At 40.5% G+C, this 24275-nt stretch overlaps 2 protein-coding genes across 3 annotated transcripts; both read left to right on the top strand.

Moving 5' to 3' along the window:
• Positions 1–1491: 1491 nt before the first annotated feature.
• On the top strand, positions 1492–7765 carry LOC112262675 (vesicle-associated membrane protein 5-like). The gene is made up of 3 exons (XM_024438356.2): positions 1492–1789; positions 3763–3906; positions 6567–7765. Exons 1-3 carry the CDS (start codon positions 1787–1789, stop codon positions 6756–6758), a joined length of 339 nt encoding a protein of 112 aa, XP_024294124.1. The 5' UTR covers positions 1492–1786; the 3' UTR covers positions 6759–7765.
• Positions 7766–9209: 1444 nt separating this feature from the next.
• rnf181 (ring finger protein 181) lies at positions 9210–14267 on the top strand. 2 transcript variants are annotated; one of them, XM_024438357.2, is made up of 6 exons: positions 9210–9340; positions 9675–9775; positions 10356–10489; positions 10713–10828; positions 13463–13537; positions 13773–14267. In XM_024438357.2, the coding sequence occupies exons 2-6, from the start codon at positions 9690–9692 to the stop codon at positions 13830–13832; spliced, it is 471 nt and encodes a 156-aa protein (XP_024294125.2). In that variant the 5' UTR covers positions 9210–9340; positions 9675–9689; the 3' UTR covers positions 13833–14267. The 2 variants fall into 2 exon arrangements, with proteins under 2 accessions (XP_024294125.2, XP_024294126.2); XM_024438358.2 differs by having other exon boundaries at positions 9240–9345.
• Positions 14268–24275: the final 10008 nt, after the last annotated feature.

Here is a 24275-nt window from a genome sequence, read left to right on the forward strand (position 1 = left end):
GTTATGTTGAAGTCATGAAATAATATGCATTCAACTCAGTGATCAAATTACTCTGACTGCAAGTCCCTACTGCAATGTTGGGCAGTCGCTAGCAAATGGAATATACATTTTTTTTTTTGTTTAACTGTGAGAAAAGCTCTACTTCCTCTTACTGTTATTACTTCACTTTCAATTTCATGTTTATTTTTTCAAGTGTGGTTTGTGATCTCTAACTCCACTCCTTGCTTCCTCTCTTATATGTCCTGTTTGAAAGTGTAATATTATGACTCTGTTACTGTATGTCAGTTGTCATAAGGCTATTTGTTATGTATTATAACTGAAGTATAACAGGTTAAGGAAACCACACATTGACCTTTTTGAGTTCAGCTAGAATGATAAAATAGTATTAACAGAACAGGGTGGACACTAGAAGAACAAGGAATTTTGGATGGAAGTTGGTTGCCTATAACACCATGTTTTCAGTGCCACCAGTGGTGTAAAGTACTTAAGTAGTACTTTTAAGTATTTTTACTTAAGTAGTTTTTTTGGCTATCTGTACTTTACTATTTATATATTTTTTTTTACCAACTTTTACTTTTACTTCACTACATTCCTAAAGAAAAATAATGTTCTTTTTCCTTCTTAAATTTTTCCTGACACCTAAAAGTACTTGTTATATTTTGACAGTAAAATGGTCGAATTCACACACTTATCAAGAGAACATACATGGTCATCCCTACTGCCTCTAATCTGGTGCTCACTAAACACAAATGCTTTGTTTCTAAATTATGTCTGAGTGTTGGAGTGTGCCCCTGGAAATCCATCAATAAAAATATAAGAAAATTGTGCAATCTGTTTTGCTTAATATAATGAATTTTGAAATGGTCTATACTTTTACTTTTGATACTTAAGTACATTTGAACAATTCCGTTTACTTTTAATACTTAGGTATATTTAAAACCAAATACTTTTAGACTTTTACTCAAGTAGTATTTTACTGGGTGACTTTCACTTTTACTTTCGTCATTTTCTATGAAGGTGTCTTTACTTTTACTCAAGTATGACAATTGAGTACTTTTTCCACCACTGAGAGCCACCATATACTGATCATTGGTGACAGTGAACACAGACTGGGACCCCATTGTTTGAGTTTTGGAGCCTGTTGAATGGCTACCAAATTGTCCTAAAATGTTTAATTTCATTACATTGTGTTTTTTGTTTTTGTTTTCAAGCCCTTCTATGTGTTTGATGCTTAATCAAAAGGCTGACTATGGTCATATACTCATTAGACTAGCTACTGTCATAGTAGGCTGTGGTGAAAGAAAAGTCAAAGTAAATGGCTGAATATGAATATATCATTTACAAGACTCTACAATAGAGTAGTAGAAGTTTAAATGGTATAGGCGAGGTGTACGTTTTTCCCTTTCACTTAGGAAGTCTGATCCATGATCAAATACCCATCATTCAAATACAGTGACGTAAGGCCACGACGTCAAAGGGTCTGTTCTGTTGACTTCCAGATAGGGGTAGTGTGGGAAAGTGTCACCCGACCCGACCAGCAGACTGCAGTGAAAGCGTGAGAGACCAGACCAGGAAAAAGAAAGAATATCGACTAAAAGAAAGATAGAAACTAACTATAATCAACTACAAATGAGAGAGGGTGAAAATCAACTTTGCGATATCTGAAAGCCACCTTGGTTAAACGCAACGTTTGTTCTGACACAAAGGTTTATGCCAAGACGCTCCTCTCAATGCATTGGTTTCGGTGACAGTTTTGGACAGGAATAGAGATAGTGACGGGAGAACAATGGTAAGTTTATATATATTTTTATTTTCAGCAAATTAAAGAATAAAAAATAGTATATTAATATGTTTATGTTTTCATAATTTAGTTTCTGCACCTATTGCACACACGGTACCCGTAGGCTCAGAAGCGTTTGTTGTTGTTGTGACTGTCACTACATTAAGCTACAGCCTTGCGTTGAATTACATTAGACCGTTTTCCCACATTGAATTTGACTGATTTTATGTAAAATACACCTTATTTAAAGGCCGTGTGCTACAGTCATAATATTGCCTTTTTTATTTTAGTTTTGGTTTTAATTTATGAGAGATCATACACAATTCAAACAAATTCATGCAAATAGATTATTTTATACAGACCCATGTGAGTTTTTATGAAAATGGTTTGTAAGTGTCATTAGAGGGTCAGGTTAATAAGTTAGAGTAGCACTCAATCAACCAAACTTAAATGGTTAGATATGTTCTATTATGCTAGTTGATGAAATTACAATGTGTATTCTGTGGATAACAGTTATAGACCCAGGTCTGTTAGTCTATCCTATACATATCTGTAAAGTCCATGAGCAGACTATCCCTGTCTGCTTGATTGAACGAGACATGTAAAAATACATATTGTCGATTTGTGAGAGGGGGTTTCCTAGCTAAATGCTAGGTACTCTGTTGAGGCTGGAGTGAGTGAGTGAGGAAGGGAGTGAAGGGAGGAAGGAAGCAAGGAGGAGAACTGGAAAAGGCAGCAGTTCCTGTGTTAAGATTTTGTCGCCGGTTGATTTTTAAACACAGACTATTCCTCAGCTATGAAAACTTAATTGGTGGGGGCCGAACTAAAACAGTGAAACGCATTTCCTCAAAATGTATGTTTCAATCCAATTTCACCAAACCAAACCAGTAGCCTATTCACCATATGACAGCTGTAATAGTAAATACAAATGGGAAAGAAATGCACCTTTCATTAAAACTTGTATAACTCATGATGTATTGACCGGTAATGTATAACAGCTAGTCCTAACTTGTCTCTACGAGGGCACTGAACTAGTGTTCTAACCTGGCCATATCTCATTCCGGTTCTGTGAGTCTGAAAGGGTGTTATTGACAGTGAGATATGGAGTCACTGAGATTGTACTTGTTTTGTTTGTTCTCTTGGTTTCCTGTAAGTGTCAGCGCAAGTCAGCATCCTTGACTGCTGAAACACTCACTTCCCTGTCCGGCACAGAGTGAAAAAAGTCAGGGATAGTCCCGTCAGGATATAAATTATGTTATGTTCAGTCTATTATTATACTGCCTAAATATCCTGTTTTAAGTAGGCCTTCTTATTCGCCTACAGTACATGTAGGCCTGAATCCTATCTTGAGATTTGTGAGTCTTCGTTCAAGCCTTCCATTGATATCAATCAATGTATTTCCCTGAAAGTTAAGTGAAGCGTGCACATCTCGCAGTTAGGATGTGGCCGCTATAGTAGATTTTGGTGGCACGCAAGAGTGTCATTGTCACAGTGGGTTGCCCAACCTTTGTTCCCCCAGGCTAAAGTGGTTATTTGTTTGTAAAGCTGTAGCGTGCCACCATGTTCCTTCAGAAAGTCAGAGCTTACAGTAATCAGAACCGTCCAAGTCATCCAGATGTCCAGGCTCACCTGCCCCAGATCAGTTGTTGGCCGTCATCTTCCTGTTCTGTCCTGTTTTCCCCCTATGGAAGCTTAATCTCTCAGCCATTATGACTAATAATTAATGTTAATGTGAACAATGCAATGTTGTTAATGATATAAAATATCACCTTTAACATGGTAACACAAAGACGGGGACAGATGTTGAAAAAATGTATGTGAGCTATTCATTGTGTCAATCAATGTGTCCGTACCTACCCCTATTCAAATACTTGTAAATCATACATCAAATATGCACAAAATCAGAAGTGGTTCCAATTAAGTCATGTGGCCTTACCAGGATGTATCTTCCATTAACCTCAACTTGTTTGTTGTGTGTTCAGGAGAATGGGAAGAACCGCCTGCAGCAGGCCCAGGATGAGGTGGAGGAGGTGAAGGTGATCATGCTAGATAACCTCAACAAGGCTGCCGAGAGGTCAGGCAAGCTGGGAGATCTTGATAACAGGGCAGACGAACTTCTGGAGAAGGTGATTGTTGTACTTTATGGGTGCTCCCCAAATGGCACCGTATTCCTCGATAGTCTACTACCTTTGAACAGGGCCTATAGGGCTCTGGTCAAAAGAAGTGCACTATATCGGGAATAAGGTGCCATTTGGGACGTACCCTAAATTAAGAGGTGTAATAAGAGACGTCTTAATGGAACCAAATCATGACTTAATATAAAACATAAACATAATTTTAAGATACTAACTTTGAAGGCCGTACTTTGATGATTGCAATGCTATAATACCGGTAAAACCTTAGGTGGGTTTCAGAGAGACACAATAGCACAAAATGTTTCTCCTTTGGAATTCTTCTTTGGTGTGTCTCATGGTAGTTTTCCAATGTTCCATACGAGTCCAGGGAATAGCCAGGAAATGTCATATTGCTGTCTATAAATACACATTAGGTGGAGTTGGAGGCGAAAAATAATGGACAATTTACATCCTGATTGTGGTTTGCAGTGATATTTTTAGAAAGGTATTTCCTATTGTTGTAAGATTAATGAAACCCACTGGTCTCCCTCTGTATTATGAGAGGGGTGTCCAGGACGTGCCACGGGGCACATGTCCGTCCTGGTCAACCCTAGGGTCAACCAACCAGGTCGCAGCGTTCCCACATCACTCCCCAGCCAGGCAGGCTGGGGAGTTATGTGTTATGTTATGTTACAGCCTTATTCTAAAATATAATTATTTGTTTAATCTCATCAATCTATGCACAATACCTCATAATGACAAAGCAAAAACAGATTTTTAGAAATACCTTATTTAAGTATTCAGACCCTTTGCTATGAGATTTGAAATTGAGCTCAGGTGCATCCTGTTTCCATTGATCATCTTTGAGATGTTTCTACAACTTGATTGGAGTCCACCTGTAAATTCAATTAATTGGACATGATTTGGAAAGGCACACACGTTTATATTATGTCCCACAGTTGACAATGCATCACAGAGCAAAAACCAAGCCATGACGTTGAAGCAATTGTCCGTAGAGCTCCGAGACAGGATTGTGTCGATGCACAGATCTGGGGAAGGGTACCAAAAAATGTCTTCAACATTGAAGGTCCCCAAGAACACAGTGGCCTCCATTTTTCAATGGAATAAGTTTGGAACCATCAAGACTCTCTCTAGAGCTGACTGCCCGGCCAAACAGAGCAATTGGGAAATAAGGGCCTTGTTCAGGGAGATGACCAAGAACCCGATGGTCACTCTGACAGAGCTCCAGAGTTCCTCTGTGGTGATGGGAGAACCTTCCAGAAGGAAAACCATCTCTGCAGCACTTTACCAGTCAGGACTTTATGGTAGAGTGGCCAGACAGAAGCCACCCCTCAGTAAAATGCAAATGACAGCCCGTTTGGATTTTGCAAAAAGGAATATAAAGGACTCTCAGACCATTAAAACAAGATTCTCTGGTCTGAGGAACCAAGTTTGAACTCTTTGGCCTGAATGCCAAGCATCACGTCTGGAGGAAACCTGGCACCATCCCTACAGTGAAGCATGGTGGTGGCATCATCATGCTGTGGGGATGTTTTTCAGCAGCAGGGACTGGGAGACTAGTCAGGATCAAGGGAAAGATGAACGGAGCAATGTACAGAGATATCTTTGATGAAAGTCTGGTCCAGACCACTCAAGACCTCAGACTAGGGCGAAGGTTCAAATTCCATTAGGACAATAACCCTAAGCACACAGCCAAGACAACGCAGGAGTGGCTTCGGGACAAGTCTCTGAATGTTCTTGAGTGGCCCAGACTGAGCCAGACCTTGAACTCGATCGAACATCTCTGGAGAGACCTGTAGATAGCTATGCAGCGACACTCCCCATTCAACCTGACAGAGCTTGAGAGAATCTGCAGGTGTACACAGCTTGTAGTGTAATACCCAAGAAGACTCAAAGCTTTAATCATTGCCAAAGGTGCTTCAACACAGTACTGAGTAAAGGGTCTGATTACTTATGTAAATGTCTATTTCAGTTTTTATTTTATTTTATACATTTGTAAAAAAAAATATAAAAAAAATAATAAAAAGTTTTTGCTTTGTCATTATGGGGTGTTGTGTGTAGATTGATGAGGGGAAAAAAACAATTTAATACATTTTAGAATAAGGCCGTAACGTAACAAAATGTGGAAAAGTAAAGGGGTCTGAATAATTCCCGAATGCGCTGTAGTTCTCTGAGAACGCACTGAGCGGCTGACTGTGGCTGTGCCCCAAATCACACCATATTCCCTATATAGTGTACTACTTTTGCCGAGGCTCTGGTCAAAAATAGTGCACTATAAAGGGAATAGGGTGCCATGTGGGAGACAGTCATATTTCTTTGAGGACTTGCTGGCTGGCTGACTGGGTAACTGGGATAAACAAAACAGCAGTGCCAAGAAGAAAAAAAAAAACACCAGTCTAGATTCTTTGGAAAAAACATTGAGAAAGTAGTGTGCACTGTAACTAAAGACTTCTGTCTACCGAATTGTCAGAAAATGGTGGGTTTCATGACATAATAGTTTATTTCTGGAGTTTAAAATATATACAATGCAGCGCAGCCTCAATTGCAGATATATAGAATACACTCCATATTCAGGAGGGGGGGGCGGGGGCATAGGGTCTTGGCATGAACATCGGACTAACTTTTAACATCTTATGATGATGTGATTTCAGAGTAAAGCTTTCTCAAAGTCTGCTCGGAAAGTGAAACAGCAGAAGTGGTGGGAACACATGAAGATGAAAGTGTTGCTGACTGGCGTAGGGGTCGTCATGGCAGCCATCATCATTGGGATTATTGTATGGTCAGCATCTGGACCTGACAACGGAGAGCAACCTGCTGCAGGGCAACCCACCTCAGGGCCTTAGGATCCAAGAATGTCTGTCAGAGCAAAAGACATGGAAGAAATGAAGATGGAGGATGGAGATAGACACAGGGGCAGGCGAGACCTCAGAGGAAATAAGGAGTCAGTCAAGACAGAAATAGTGGCGGAAGATAAAGAGTGAGGTTTTCTAGCCTGGTCCCAGATCTGTTTGTGCTTTTGTCAAATACATTGCTGTCATTGTCAAGCCAAACATTTGGCATGATAATGAGTGACAAGGAGTTGGCATGATGATGGCACAAACAGACTGGCACTCAGGCTGTAGGTTTTCCACCTAAGCTCAAACTAGGTTTTGTGGGTTGACTTTTCTGAACTATGCAATCTGTGATATTGTTTGTTTTTAGAGGCATTTCAGGCTCTGTGATCTGTGTGTAGATCGTTGAATGAAATGGTACCATCACCAGCTCAGCTGCTTCCCCATTCGGCATCATCTTCAACTGGCCTAGTTGGTCAGGCTCACTGGTTTCACATTCATACTCAGAAATGCTTCAGCCTCACCATAAGATTTGGTATAGGTGAATGTTTTGTCAATTCAAATTAAACATATTGTGCCTTTGGAATGTAAAAAATCCCCATTGGATGAATTGTGTGACCGTTTCAAAGTATTCCATTTAAGCTGTAAGGGGACATCACATAATTATATTTCTTCTCATAATTTCATTCTTTGTTTTTACAGTCCCAAAAAAAATATGAAAATGCACATAATTTTGATATGTACATAAAATGCGGTTATGTTTGAGGCCAACTTGGGCAATGCAGTGTGAATATTTATATTTAATGTTTCATTCATTGTCTTACAGGTAATCAATGTGTACAGTATCAAAAAAACAGTGCTGAGAAATCACATATCTTCAGTTGTCCAATATCTGTTTTTTGTATTTTATATTTGTTACAGACTTCCCTTGCCCTTTTGTTGTTTACTCTTGACATACTAGTATTTGAAATATATATGTAAAACTGTAGTGCATTGTAAAATAAAAAGAATTGACCAGATATATCTGCAGAGAATCTTTATTTTAAACTGTGTGTATGTAACAGTATAGACTTTACGTCCGTCCCCTTGCCCCGACCGGGGCGCGAACCAGGGACGCTCTGTACACGTCAACAGTCACCCTCGAAGCATTGTTACCCATCGCTCCACAAAAGCCGCGGCCCTTGCAGAGCAAGGGGAACCACTACTTCAAGGTCTCAAAGTGAGTGACGTCACCGATTGAAATGCTATTAGCGCGCACCACCGCTAACTAGCTAGCCATTTCACATCCATTACATGTACAACTGACAGTTGTGTGTACAATTTACATTTGTACACCATAAAGTTACTTTTTATTTGAGAGAGAGAGAGATTCCGAAAAAGGTCCAGTTACCAGGACTACAAATTCCATCTAGACACACAAAAACTATGCATACCTCAGCCTAAACATCAGCACCACAGGTAACGTCCACAAAGCTGTGAACGATATGAGACAAGGCAAGAAGGGACTCTGCATGCAGAATTCTGCAAAAACATCCTCCATGAAGAACGTAAAACACCAAATAATGCATGCAGAATTAGGCCGATACCCGCTAATTATCAAAGCCATCACCAACTGAGAGATGAACCTAGAGAATAGTCCCCTATGCAATCTGGTCCTAGGGCTCTGTTCACAAACACAAACAGCCCCTACATAATCCCAGGACAGCAACACAACTAGACCCAACAAAATCATGAGAAAACATAAAGATAATTACTTGACACATTAGAAACAATTAACAAAAGAAAAGATCAAACTAGAATGCTATTTGGCCCTAAACAGAAAGTACACAGTGGCAGAATACCTGACCCCTGTGGCTGACCCAAAATTAAGAAAAGCTTTGACTATGTACAGATTCAGTGAGCATGGCCTTGCTACTGAGGGAGGCCGCCGTAGGAAGACCTGGCTCTCAGGAGAAGACAAGCTATGTGCAACAAAATGAGGTGGAAACTGAGCGGCACTTCCTAACCTTGTGCCAAATATATTACCATTTTAAAGACACATATTTCCCTCAGATTACACAGACTCACAAAGAATTAGAAAACAATCCAATTTTGATAAACTCCCATATCTACTGTGTGAAATACCACACATCACAGCAACACGATCTGTGACCTGTTGCCACAAGAAAAGGGAAAACGGTGAAGCACAAACACCATTGTAAATACAACCCATATTTATGTTTATGTATTTTCCCTTTTTTACTGTAACTATTTGCACGTCGTTACAATGTACATAGCCATAATATGATATTTGATATGTCTCTATTCCTTTGGAACTTTTGTGTGTGCAATGTTTACTGTTCATTTTGTATTGTTTTATTTCACTTTTATTTATTATATATTTGACTTGCTTTGACGATGTAAACAACGTCACCCATGCCAATAAAGCCCTTTGAATTGAATCGAGAGAAAGAGATCCTGAACCCCACCCACCCACACATAATGTGTGATAGGACGGATAAAAGTCACGTGATGGTGCATTGTCATACCCGGTAGACAGTGTGGTGTAGCTAGCTGGCTAGTTGCTGCACATTTCAGGTTATGACAAAACACAGGTAATGTAAGTCAACTTTTGTGTGACTTTAATTTGATGTCGCAGTATAGCACCGTGTATTCACGGACATTTCTGTGTTTTCGACAAGTTGGCTAAAACAGCTCAATGAGAGAGTGGTTGAGCAGTATAGGGGTTAGCTAAATGAATTAGCTAACTCGCTAACTGTGTAGCTAGCTTGCTAACGTTATCGAATCAACTCGAGGTCGGAAGGTAGCTTGGGCTTTGAGTGTCATTTTGCTCAATCTCTTTTTAGTAAATTCAAAAAGAGTCTAATTAAATTAGCTTCATGGTTAGCTAATGTGGCTAAGGAAAATAGTTTGATTGACGCTCCACAGATTGGTATTCTGAAGATGGCTTCTTATTTTGATGAGCATGACTGTGAACCAACGAATCCCGAAGAACAATACCGTCAGAATGCACTACTAGAACTGGCCAGGTGAGATTCAAAGATCTAACTAACTAGCTAACAACCCAAGTGATGCAACACAATCCATTCTGTATTTTATAATATCCTACATTAACTGTCTGCCACTGAGAGACTTACATTGAAGATGTTTTATAACTAAATCAAGATAGACCACAGCCTGTCGTTTCCAATGGGAACAAATTAGTCATAGTGTACAGAACAAGCAATAGAGGCAGAGCCAATCACGAACTTTTGCAAAGGGTAAAGTCTACAAAACTTAATCCACTCTGAATAACAGATTTTAGTTTAGGCAACAGAACTTTATTGAGATCAATTTTTTTCATTGATGAGAATGTTGGCTATGTTGGCTAAAATGTCGGCTAAAATCTATCTTGTTCCATCTTCTGCCGGGCATTGGGCTTCTTCTCACTACAATATTTGGTAATGAGGGGAAATGCCAAGCGGATGCTTCACATTTATACATCCGGTGAAATATCTGTGCTGACATTGCCTGTTCTTTTTCTTCGGTGGGGTTTATCGGTGGTTGGCATCCAACGTTATTGTGCCTTACCACCACCTACTGTTACATTGCCTGTTGACCTCTGTGTAGGTCTTTGATGCAGGGCCTCGACATTGACTCGGGAGCGTTTGACCTGTCGGACTGGGACCAGCGTCTTCCTCCCCCAGCTGCTAAAACAGCTGTCCAAACCTTACCTGTGGTTGTCATATCCCCAGAGCAAGCAGGTGAGTCCTGCTGCACGAATAAGCTACCCTCTAGCTAATTACCTGTGAAAAACATTTGGGAATTATATGCTACTATCAAAATGCTATGCTGTCTCACGTGGTACCAAATTTCATTTTAATTCATTATAATTGCAAGCACGACTACCTCTGTAGTCTGCAAGTGTAGTCAATTGCCTGTGGATGTTTCAGACTGTGGGATTGAACTCGCTCCCCCCTCATCTAGACAAAGGGCTGAAGTGTCCTGTGTGTCTGCTGGAGTTTGAGGAGCAGGAGACAGTGAGGGAGATGCCCTGCAAACACCTCTTTCACTCTGGTTGTATCCTGCCCTGGTTAGGGAAGGTGAGGGCTTGTCCACTGACTCGTCACACACACGGATACATTTTCACATATAGGTTTGATGGTATGTACAAATGAATGTACTAATTACCTGAACACAGTGCACTAAACATAAAGAACAGCCCATACAAATGCATTTAATAGATTCATTACATGGAACAGTCACCCCCCAAAAATCAGACAAGTTTGTTCTGAAGTGTCTGTCCTATATCTGAAAGATCAAGAAACATGGTTATTTCTATGTATTTAACCCCTTATTTATGTCACTAAAAAGTCTACATATATACAGTGCATTCGGAAAGTATTCAAACCCCACATTTTGTTACGTTACAGCCTTAATCTAAAATGTATGAAATTGTTTTTTCCCTTCAATCTACACAATACCCCATAATGACAAAGTAAAATGTTTTTTTTAAAACATTTATTTATATATCACATTTACATAAGTATTCAGACCCTTTAATCAGTACTTAGTTGAGCACCTTTGGCAGTGACTACAGCCTTACAGCCTGTGTTTTTGGGGAGTTTCTTCCATTCATCTCTGCAGATCCTCTCAAGCTCTGTCAGGTTGGATGGGGAGGGTTGCTGCACAGCTATTTTCAGGTCTCTCTAGGGATGTTTGAACGGGTTCAAGTCCGGGCTCTCGCTGGGCCACTCAAGTACTTTGAGACTTGTCTCGAAGCCACTCCTGTGTTGTCTTGGCTGTGTGCTTAGGGTCATTGTCCTATTGTCCTAGAGATGGTGTCCTTTTGGAAGGTGGACCTTTGCCCCAGTCTGAGGTCCTGAGTACTCTGGAGCAGGTTTTAATCAAGTATCTCTCTGTACTTTGCTCCGTTCATCTTTCCTTCGATCCATTTGAGTCCCGGTCCCTGCCGCTGAAAAACATCCCCACAGCATGATGCTGCCACCACCATGCTTCACCATAGGGATGGTGCCAGTTTTCCTCCATACGTGGGGCTTGGAATTCAGGCCAAAGAGTTCAATTTTGGTTTTATCAGACCAAAGAATCTTGTTTCTCATGGTCTAAGAGTCATTAGCAGCCTTTTGGCAAACTCCAAACAGGCTGTCATTTGCCTTTTACTGAGGAGTGGCTTCTGTCTGGCCACTCTACCATAAAGGCCTGATTGGTGGAGTGCTGAAGAGATGGTTGTCCTTCTGGAAGGTTCTCCCTTCTCCACAGAGGAACTCTGGAGCTCTGTTAGTGACCATCAGGTTCTTGGTCACCTCACTGACCAAGACCCTTCTCCCCCGATTGCTCAGTTTGGCTGGGCGGACAGCTTTAGGAAGTCTTGGTGATTCCAAACTTCTTCCATTTAAGAATGATGGAAGCCACTGTGTTCTTGGACCTTCAATTCTGCAGAAATGTTTTGGTACCCTTCCCCAGATCTGTGCTGTGCCACAATCCTTTCTTGGAGCTCTACGGACAATTTCTTCGACCTCATTGCTTAGTTTTTGCTCTGACATGCACTGTCTAATGTGGGACCTTATATAGACAGGTGTGCCTTTTCAAATCATGTCCAATCAATTGAATTTACCACAGTTGTACTCCAATCAAATTATAGGAATCAATGGAAACAGGATGCACCTGAGCTCAATTTTGAGTCTCGTAGCAAAGGGTCTGAATACTTATGTATGTCATATTTCAGTGTTATTTTTTAAATTAATTTGCAATATTTTTGTTTTAGATTAAGGCTGTAACGTAACAAAATGTGGAAAAGGGGAAGGGGTCTGAATACATTCCGATTGCATCGTATAGTGTACTTCCATTAAAAAAATTCAACTGGTACCGGGGGACCGTCAGACAAGTCTTGTGAGGGTGTCCTAGCGCAAAACAACAGACATGTTCATGCGAGTCTCACCTTTCCACAGATGGGTCATATTAGTGTGTAAACTGTTAGGACGCTACAGGCAGAAGTTGGCAGATCGGCTGTACCAACTTCAGACGAGTCTCAAGACGCTTGTGGGGATTATAGATCAAAACGGAGAACACCCTGTCTTTGTGAGAGTCTCCTCTTTCCATAGATGGGTCATAATACTTTGCCTAACCGTTCTGACGCTACAGATTTTGTGAGAAGACCGATTTACCTTTCGGGCGCTACAGATGATTTTGTGAGAAGACCGATTTTCGGGAAGTCTCATGGTCTGACAAACACCGCTCTATATCTTGTCGACTTTCACTGCAGATGCGGAAGTGCGACTCTGGCGGATGTGGTGGGGTGGACTGAGATGCATCCAATGCAAAAAAACATCTTTTGCTTAAACTGGCAGATTTTTATGGGGATTGTTTCATTATGCTTATTTAGATCTCAGCAGGGCGTGGATCTTATGGGGTTAACAAGTGACATCAATAAGGGATCATAGCTTTCACCTGGATAATCTGTCATGGAAAGAGTTCATAATGTTTTCTACACTGTGTATAACATTTACATTTTTGTCTTTTAGCAGATGCTCTTATCCAGAGCAATTTACAGGAGCAATTGGGGTTAAGTGCCTTGCTCAAGGGCACTTCAACAGATTTTTCACCTAGTCAGCTTGGGAATTCGAACCAGTTACCTTTCGATTACGGGCCCAAAGCTTATAGCCACTAGGCTATAACCTTTGCAGATTCCCTCTAACTCTTGCTGTCTATCATCACAGACAAATTCTTGCCCACTATGCCGTCTCGAGCTACCAACCGACAATCCAGAGTATGAAGAGTTCAAGAAGGACAAGGTGGGTGTGAAACTAGGATATCTGTCATTATCCTGGGAAATCGAATTCAAAGTGCTTTTCCCTTTTAGAGTTGAAACTTGGTATGTGTCCCAAATGGCACCCTATTAACTATGCAGTGGTGTATGGGCCATGGTCAAAATAAATAGTGAACTGGATAGGGAATAGGGTGCCATTTGGGACACAGCAATGGTCAGCGTCAACCCATTACTAAATGGAGCATTTCTGTCTGTTACAGGACAGGAGAAAACAGAGGGAAAACAGACTGGAAGATCTGCATGGAGCCATGTACACATAACGGCTCAGAGCACACTGCTTATTGCTGATTTCCCCTTTCTAGCGTTGGGTCGCAATAGAATTAAGAATTGACCAAAGCTGCAAATAATATTATGTAGCTATTATGTTTTATCGTATGTACTGTAAATATGTCAGTTTTAAATAGTCAATTGTACAAAGATGCATTTTGTGATTCAAATTATGGATGATCATTATACAATGAAAGGAATACTGAGACAGTTGAGTCTGTTTGAACTCTCTACATTCACTGCCTTAACACATCATAGCATTTCTTCCTTTTCCCCAAGATGCAATACATTGACCAAAACAGATGATTAAATGGCTTTTCATGGCATGTTTTGTTGGCCTCACAATATTTATCAGACTTTAAATTCAATCTGTTTATAGTGATGCTTGCTTTGGCATCATCATTAAAGGCCCAGTGCAGTCAATTCTGTTTTCCTGTGTTTTGTATCATTTTGTACAACAGCTGATGAAACACACTCAAAATGTGTTTTTATTTTATTTTTATCAGTGTTACTGGTTAAAAATACAATCTACACAGGACTTTCTAATCAGCAGGTTTGTATGGGCAGGAGTTTGTTTTCCATGGTGACATCACCATGCGGTAAATTGGATAATAGACCAATAACTAAGAGTTCCAAACCTCAATTTAAATAACTGCTAGTTTTCAGTTTTCCCCTCCCCACTTAGACCACTTCCAGACAGTCCTAGCAAATTTCTTGTTTGCTTAAACTATTTTGGTCGATTTTAATGTGACCTCTAACAGTAAGGTACTTAATTGATATAAAAATGGCTGCATTGGGCCTTTAACACCCTACCCTGGTATAGGGTATTGAAGAAAGCTTAAGGAACACCACTCAGTACACACTACCTGTGAAAATACACTGAACAAAAATATAAACACAGCATGCAACGATTTTACTGAGTTACAGTTTATATAAGGACATCAGTCAATTGAAATAAATATATTATTCCCTAATCTATGGATTTCACATGATTGGAAAACAGGCATCTTTTGGTAAGATACCTTAGAAAAATAGTGGGGTGGATCAGAAAACCAGTCAGTTTCTGGTGTAACCACTATTTGCCTCATGCAGCACGACACGTCTCCTTTGCATATAGTTGATTAGGCTGTTGATTGTGGAATGTTGTCCCACTCTTCAATGGCTGTGCGAAGTTGCTTGATATTGGCGGGAACTGGAACATGCTGCGTACACGTCGATCCAGTTCATCCTAAACATGCTCAATGGGTGACATGTCTGGTGAGTATGCAGACCATGGAAGAACTAGGACATTTTCAGCTTACAGGAACTGTGTAGAGATCATTGAGACTTGGGGCCGTGCATTATCCAACTGAAATATGAGGTAATGGCGGCGAATTAATGGCATGACAATGGGCCTCAGGATTTCATCGCGGTATCTCTGCATTCAAATTGCCATCAACAAAATTGTGTTCATTGTCCGTAGCTTATGCCTGTCCATACCATAACCCCACCACCACGGGGCTCTCTGTTCACAAAGTTGACATCAGCAAGCCGCTCGCTCAAATACATGCTGTCCGCCATCTGCCCGGTACAGTTGAAACCGGGATTCATTCGTTAAAACACACTTCTCCAGCATGCCAGTGGCCATCAAAGATGAGCATTTGCCCACTGAAGTCGGTTACAATGACGAACTGCAGTCAGGTCAAGACCCTGGTCAGGATGATGAGCACACAGATGAGCTTCCCTGAGACGGGTTCTGACTGTGCAGAAATTCTTCTGTTGGCTGCTCTCAGGCAATCCCGCAGGTGAAGAAGCCAGATGTGGAAGTCCTGGGCTGGCATGGTTACATGTGGTCTGCGGTTGTGAGGCCGGTTGGACGTACTGCTAAATCCTCTAAAACAGTGTTGGAGGTTTACTGTAAAGAAATTAACATTACATTATCTGGCAACAGCTCTGGTGGACATTCCTGCAGTCAGCATGCCAATTGCACTCTCCCCCAGAACTTAAGACATCTGTGACACTATATTATGTGACAAAACTGCACATTTTAGAGTGGCCTTTTATCGCCCCCAGCATTAAGGTGCACCTGTGTAATTATCATGCTGTTTAATCAGCTTCTTGATATGCCACACCTGTCAGGTGGATGGATTATCTTGGTAAAGGAGAAACTCACTAATAGGGATGTACAGTGCATTCGGGAAGTATTCAGAACCCTCAACATTTTCCACATTTTGATTCATCCAATTTAGAATAAGGCTGTAATTGTTTTTTCCACTCATCAATATAAACACAATACTCCATAATGACAAAGCAAAAACAGGTTTTTAGAAATGTTTGCAAATTAATAAAAAATACAAAAGGTGAAATATCACATTTGCACAACTATTCAGACCCTTTGTTGAAGCACCTTTGGCAGCGATTACAGCCTCAAGTTTTATTGGGTATGATGCTACAAGCTTGGGAAACCTGTATTTGGGGAGCTTCTCCCATTTCTTCTCTGCAGATCCTCTCAAGCTCTGTCAGGTTGGATGGGGAGCGTTGCTGCAAAACTATTTCCAGGTCTCCAGTGATGTTCGATCAGGTTCAAGTCTGGCTGGCCACTCAGAGATTTGTCCCAAAGCCACTCCTGCGTTGTCCTGTTGGAAGGTGAACCTTCACACCAGTCTGAGGTCCTGAGCACTCTGGAGCAGGTTTTCATCAAGAATCTCTCTGTACTTTGCTCCGTTCATCTTTCCCTCGATCCTGACAAGTCTCCCAGTCTCTGCTGCTGAAAAACATCCCCACAGCATGATGCTGCCACCACCATGCTTCACTGTAGGGATGGTGCCAGGTTTCCGCCAGATGTGATGCTTGGCATTCAGGCCAAAGAGTTCAATCTTGGTTTAATCAGACCAGATAATTTTGTTTCTCATGGTCTGACAGACCTTTAGGTTCCTTTCGGCAAACTCCAAGCGGGATGTCATGTGCATTTTACTGAGAAGTGGCTTCAGTCTGGCCACTCTACCATAAAAGGCCTGATTGGTGGAGTGCTGCAGAGATGGGAGAAACTTCCAGAAGCACAACCATCTCCACAGAGGAACTCTGGAGCTCTGTCAGATTGACCATCGGGTTCTTGGTCACCTCACTGACCAAGGCCTTTCTCCCCCGATTGCTCAGTTCGGCGAGGCGCCCATGTACATATTCTTTATCCCCTTACACTGTGTATAAGACAGTAGTTTTGGAATTGTTAGGTTAGATTACTCGTTGGTTATTACTGCATTGTCGGAACTAGAAGCACAAGCATTTCGCTACACTTGCATTAACATCTGCTAACCATGTGTATGTGACAAATAAATTTGATTTGATTTTCTAGGAAGAGTCTTGATGGTTCCAAACTTCTTCCATTTAAGAATGATGGAGGCCACTGTGTTCTTGGACCTTCAATGCTGCAGAAATGTTTTGGTACACTTCCCCAGATCTGTGCCTCGACACAAGCCTGTCTCAGAGCTCTACAGACAATTTCTTCGACCTCATGGCTTGGTTTTTGCTCTGACATGCACTGTCAACTGTGGGACCTTACATAGACAGGTGTAGCATGGGTCCTCAGATCCTCAAAAGGTTCTACAGCTGCACCATCGAGAGCATCGTGACTGGTGTGCACCACTACCTGGTATGGCAACTGCTCAGCATCTGACCGCAAGGCACTACAGAGGGTAGTGCGTTCGGCCCAGTACATTACTGGTGCCAAGCTTCCTGCCATCCAGGACCTCTACACCAGGCAGTGTCAGAGGAAGGCCCTAAAAATTGTCAAAGACTCCAGCCAGCCTAGTCGTAGACTGTTCTCTCTGCTAACGCACGGCAAGCGGTACCGGAGCACCAAGTCTTGGTCCAAGAGGCTTTGAAACAGCTTCTACCCACAAGCCATAAGACTCCTGAACCTCTAATCAAATGTCCACCCAGACTATTTGCATTGCCCCCCCTCCTTTACACCTACTCTCAGTTGTTGTCATCTATGCATAGTCACTTTAATAACTCTACCTACATGTACATATTACCTCAACTAACTGGCGCCCCCACACATTGACTCTGTACCGGTACCCCCCTTGTATGTAGTCTCGCTATTGTTATTTTACTGCTGCTCTTTAATTACTGGTTGCTTTTATTTCTTATTCATTTATTTATTTTAAACTGCATTGTTGGTGAAGGGCTCGTAATTAAGCATTTCACTGTAAGGTCTACACCTATTGTATTAAGCGCATGTGACTTATAACATTTGATTTGATTTTGTGTGCCTTTCCAAATCATGTCCAATCATTTTAATTTACTACAGGTGGACTCCAATCAAGTTGTAGAAACAGGATGCACCGGAGCTCAATTTGAAGTCTCATAGCAAAGGGTCTGAATGCTTACGTAAATAAGGTATAAGTTATGTCACAAGTTTGCAAAAATGTCTCAACCTGTTTTTGCTTTGTCATTATAGGGTACTGTGTGCAGATTGATTAAATAAAAAATGTAATCAATTTTAGAATAAGGCTGTAACGTAACAAGTGGAAAAAGTTAAGGTGTTTGTATACTTTCCAAATGCACTGTAAATACATTTGTGCAAACTTTGACAGAAATAAGCTTTTTGTGCGTATGGAACATTTAGGGAATCTTTTGTTTCATCACATGGGATCAACACTTTACATGTTGCATTTATATTTGTATTCAGTATAGATTAAGGACCAATCTCACAGCTGTGGTTTTTCTCAGGTCCTCTTGAGCCGAACTATAAACCACTCAATCTCATTTCCTCAAATATTAAAACGTTTGATATTGTCATGTTACATTTACCCCAAAGAAGATAATGATCCAGCTTTTTTTGCACACAAAGTCCCGTGGGTGGTTATAAAGCATGTTGGTCTGGTTGGCCAAACTGGTTTATGCTTCATGTCCATTCGTAAGCATATGACAAAATAGCCTCTAACTGTTGACTCCTGTGATTGAGTCCTGAAAATAGACAGTTGCTCTGAAATGCTAACGGTACTCAACTATGTCAAGGCAGGGTTAATTGTTCTGCCATATTTCGAAGGGATGTCTTGTAGAGAACATAAGTCAAATAATTTAGGAAAGGTAGCCTCAAAACCTGAGTGATCTTGCAATATCACACATTGCAGTTAGTCTGGTTTCACAAGGCTAGAGGAGAGGAGCAGTAATTTTCGAGGAGTTGATGTTCTGGGCTCAAGGGAAGACCTAACGTTGATTTGCCTGTATTTGTCAGACCCAGCCTCTTCAAACGTGCCAAGTGGCCTGACATACACAGGTAACTCTTGGTAGCTACAATGCAATAAAGAGTTGAGTGAACTTATGCAATATTGATTAAATAGACATTTTCAGTGGGTAGTCTGCCAAGCCATCCAACTGATTTTTCTGAGAAGATGCAGCTGATACTCATCCCAGATCAGTCATGTCGAAACAAACCATTTACTAATCTTGTGCCCAAGAATAAACCATACAAGAGCAGATCATTTGCTTATAATTAAATTTTATTTCATATTTGAATATAAATCTGACAAAATAAAATTGGCAAATGATAGATAAGCATACACCTTTAGAAACAATTTATAAAAGAAAATGCTTTTTGTTTGCTTTTTGGGGGGGGTAATCATCTTTCCTCCCATTATAGAGAAGAATTTAGTAAAATACATGTTTTACATAGTCATTTTATAATCTTTGAAAACTATTATACCTTTCAAGACATTTGATCTGCATTGCTGTTAGTCTTTTGCAACTGGAATTGGTATTCTCTCACACAAAATGCACAACTAAAAAAGTTACAATAAGTGCAGGAATTGGAACAAAAAAGTACTTAAGTACCATTTCATCATGTTTTGGCCTTGTCTACAATAAAGAGAAATGTTTACACATAATAGTTCCAATCCCGTGAAGGTACATTTTTGTCAAAGCTGCCGGTTGAAGTCTAACCTTGATACTAAGTTACAGTATGTTGAAATACATCACAAAATAAGGTTATTTGAAGTGAAATATTTGAAAAAAACTTTGGCTGGTAGAGAATGAGGGGGGAAAAAGCCAACAGAATCAAACCGAGTGAACTTACACTGGAGCTATAGAATTTTTACATCAGAAACTACCAGTATGCTTTCATTTTGTATTTTCTGTGTGGCCTGGCTGTTTTATAACATAGCCAACCCACCAAATTCCAGTGTAGATTCCTATCTTTTTTGGAAAGAAGGATAGGAAATACCAGCTACGCATCTGCTCAGCATCTGCCTTGGAACAACAAGTCCACTCACAATCACAGAGGTAGCTGACATGAAGAAAACAAAACATTTAAAATAGTTTTGTTGGCTGAAACACCATTCAGTGATTGTATTGTACAGTTGAAAATATACCAGACACACAATGGCCCAACAGAAAATACTGGGTTAGTGATAATGTTATAGAGGCCTACCCCCTAAAAAAGTACTTTTTAATTTCAGGAAATACATAGGCATATAAAGTTCTTTATACATTTTGCGTAAAGAAATCTGCCAGTGAAGTCCCTGGGCAGTTAGGGCCCATTTAAATTGAAACCCCTTAAACATTATTAATTGCTATTAATGACTTGCATTTGATTATTGGCCTCAAGGTGGCGCTGGTTAATTACAGAAATAAGTTCTCTCCTGGGGCATATTTGTTTGTTAGTCAGTCAAAGTTGAGAGTTTTATTCTGAACCATTTCAACTCATTACACTTAGATGTTTGGCAATGAGAAATACATAAGGTTATATTGAAAGGGGAACCTGATCCTAGAGCAGCACTCCTACTCAGACTAGAGGTCGACCGATTAATTGGGGCCGATTTCAAGTTTTCATAACAATTGGTAATCGGTATTTTTGGACGCTGATTACATTGCATTCCACGAGGAAACTGCGTGGCAGGCTGACCACCTGTTACGCGAGTACAGCAAGGAGCCAAGGTAAGTTCCTAGCTAGCATCAAACTTATCTTATAAAAAACAACACATCTTCACATTATCACTAGTTAACTACACATGGTTGATGATATTACTAGGTGAACTAGCTTGTCCTGCGTTGCATATAATCAATGCGGTGCCTGTTAATTTATCATCGAATCGCAGCCTACTTCGCCAAACAGGATGATTTAACAAAAGCACATTCGTGAAAAAAGAACAATCGTTGCATGAAATGTACCCAACCATAAACATCAATGCCTTTCTTAAAATCAATACACACAAGTATATATTTTTTAAACCTGCATATTTAGTTAAGAAATTCATGTTAGCATTAACTAGGGACATTGTGTCACTTCTCGTTCATTGCAGAGGGTCAGGGTATATGCAACAGTTTGGGCCGCCTGGCTCGTTGCTAACTAATTTGGCAGAATTTAACATAATTATGACATAACATTGAAGGTTGTGCAATGGAACAGCAATATTTAGACTTAGGGTTGTCGCCCGTTCGGTAAAATAACGAACGGTTCTGTATTTCGCTGAAAGAATAAGCGTTTTGTTTTCGAAATGATAGTTTCTGGATTTGACCATATTAAATGACCAACGGCTTGTATTTCTGTGTTTATTACATTATAATTAAGTCTATGATTTGATATAGAGGTCTGACTGAGCGGTGGTAGGCTGCAGCAGGCTCGTAAGCATACATTCAAACTTGCCAGCAGCTCTTAGCAATGCTTGCTTCACAGCTCTGTTCATGACTTCAAGCCTATCAACTCCTGAGATTAGGCTGGCAATACTAGTGTCTATTAGAACATCCAATAGTCAAAGGTATATGAAATACAAATGGTATAGAGAGAAATAGTCGACGCGTCTTAATAACTACAACCTAAAACTTAACTGGAAATATTGAACCACCAACTTTCTCACGTTCTGAGCAAGGAACTTTAGCTTTTTTTATTTTTTTTACATGGCACATATTGCGCTTTTACTTTCTTCTCAAACACTGTTTTTGCATTATTTAAACCAAATTGAGCATGTTTCATTATTTATTTGAGACAAAATAGATTTTATGTATTATGAAGTTAAAATAGAAGTGTTCATTGTTCATTCAGTATTGTTGTAAAGTATTTAGTCAGCCACCAATTGTGCAAGTTCTCCCACTTAAAAAGATGAGGCCTGTAATTTTCATCATAGGTACACTTCAACTATGACAGACAAAATGAGAAGAAAAAAATCCAGAAATTCACATTGTAGGATTTTTAATGAATTTATTTGCAAATTATGGTGGAAAATAAGTATTTGGTCACCTACAAACAAGCAAGATTTCTGGCTCTCAAAGACCTGTAACTTCTTCTTTAAGAGGCTCCTCTGTCCTCCACTCGTTGCCTGTATTAATGGCACCTGGTTGAACTTGTTATCAGTATAAAAGACACCTGTCCACAACCTCAAACAGTCACACTCCAAACTCCACTATGGCCAAGACCAAAGAGCTGTCAAAGGACACCAGAAACAAAAGACCTTGTAGACCTGCACCAGGCTGGCAAGACAATCTGCAGTAGGTAAGCAGCTTGGTTTGAAGAAATCAACTGTGGGAGCAATTATTTTGGAAATGGAAGACATACAAGACCATTGATAATCTCCCTCGATCTGGGGCTCCACGCAAGATCTCACCCCGTGGGGTCAAATGATCACAAGAACGTTGAGCAAAAATCCCAGAACCACACGGTGGGCCCTAGTGAATGACCTGCAGAGAGCTGGGACCAAAGTAACAAAGCCTACCATCAGTAACACACTACGCCGCCAGGGACTCAAATCCTGCAGTGCCAGACGTGTCCCCCTGCTTAAGCCAGTACATGTCCAGGCCCGTCTGAAGTTTGCTAGAGCATTTGGATGATCCAGAAGAAGATTGGGAGAATTTCATCTGACCATATGACACCAAAATATAACTTTTTGATAAAAACTCAACTCGTCGTGTTTGGAGGACAAAGAATGCTGAGTTGCATCCAAAGAACACCATACCTACTGTGAAGCATGGGGGTAGAAACATCATGCTTTGGGGCTGTTTTTCCACAAAGGGACCAGGACGACTGATCCGTGTAAAGGAAAGAATGAATGGGGCCATGTATCGTCAGATTTTGAGTGAAAACCTCCTTCCATCAGCAAGGGCATTGAAGATGAAACGTGGCTGGGTCTTTCAGCATGACAAAGATCCCAAACACACTGCCCGGGCAACGAAGGAGTGGCTTCGTAAGAAGCATTTCAAGGTCCTGGAGTGGCCTAGCCAGTCTCCAGATCTCAACCCCATAGAAAATCTTTGGAGGGAGTTGAAAGTCCGTGTTGCCCAGCAACAACCCCAAAACATCACTGCTCTAGAGGAGATCTGCATGGAGGAATGGGCCAAAATACCAGCAACAGTGTGTGAAAACCTGGTGAAGACTTACAGAAAACGTTTGACCTCTGTCATTGCCAACAAAGGGTATATAACAAAGTATTGAGAAACTTTTGTTATTGACCAAATACTTATTTTCCACCATAATTTACAAATAAATTCATTAAAAATCCTACAATGTGATTTTCTGGATTTTTTTTCTCATTTTGTCTGTCATAGTTGAAGTGTACCTATGATGAAAATTAGAGGCCTCATCTTAAGTGGGAGAACTTGCACAATTGGTGGCTGACTAAATACTTTTTCCCCCCACTGTGTGTGATATAGATATATATATCTAAAAATACATTTATAAAATGTTAAAGAAATAAACCTTGGTACTGACTTTGACACCCCCCAAAATAAAAATTGGTATCGACGTTTAAAAATCATAAAAATCGGTCGACCTCTGAGACGCTCTATAAATACATGCCCTGATCTCAACATGTACAGTATCTCACTCAGCACATTTATAACAGGCTTTGAGAAGTGTCTTACAGAGATTGTATTTCTCACAGTATCCAAATAAGGCTTCCAAGGAATCAGCCTAGAATCCATTCATTTTCTTTCTCTCTGCATTGTTGGGAAGGGCCTGTAGGTAAGCATTTCACTGTTAGTCTACACCGGTTGTTCACAACGCATGTGACATAACATTTGACTTGAAATAGTAGATATCCCTAATATATATATATTTTTTTTTTTTCTTCTTCCAAATAAGACAGTTAAATGAATCAAATTTGCACCTTTCAAAATGGATTGTAGCCAGTGGAGCCTGGCTCATAATGGCTGGAACGGAAGTCATGGAATGGCAAACTCCTGGAAACCATGTTTGATACCATTCCACTCAAGCCATTACCACGAGCCCGTCCACGCCAATTAAGGTGCCACCAACCTGTGATTGTAGCCGACCAGTTGACTTATAAATTGTGTACATTACATGTTGTACTATAGCTAAAACTGCAGATCAGAAATGAAGAGCAATGTGAGAGACCTTTCTATGAATAGTTAAACACCTGGCAAAATGCAGAACTCCACTACTCCGGGATACACTTTGGCGGATGAATGGGCCATTACCGTACCAAACAAAGATTGAAAACAGTAAG

The sequence above is a fragment of the Oncorhynchus tshawytscha genome, linkage group LG12, assembly GCF_018296145.1.
Source record: "Oncorhynchus tshawytscha isolate Ot180627B linkage group LG12, Otsh_v2.0, whole genome shotgun sequence".
Lineage (NCBI taxonomy): Eukaryota > Metazoa > Chordata > Actinopteri > Salmoniformes > Salmonidae > Oncorhynchus > Oncorhynchus tshawytscha.

Excerpts from the sequence above, each read along its gene's own strand:
- LOC112262675 (XM_024438356.2), top strand. Across the intron at positions 3,907-6,566 it reads CAGACGAACTTCTGGAGAAG|AGTAAAGCTTTCTCAAAGTC; the intron begins GTGATTGTTGTA and ends ATGTGATTTCAG.
- rnf181 (XM_024438357.2), top strand. The coding sequence starts at position 9,690 with ATGGCTTCTTATTTTGATGAGCATGACTGTGAACCAACGAATCCCGAA. Across the intron at positions 9,776-10,355 it reads GCACTACTAGAACTGGCCAG|GTCTTTGATGCAGGGCCTCG; the intron begins GTGAGATTCAAA and ends ACCTCTGTGTAG. Across the intron at positions 10,490-10,712 it reads CATATCCCCAGAGCAAGCAG|ACAAAGGGCTGAAGTGTCCT; the intron begins GTGAGTCCTGCT and ends CCCCTCATCTAG.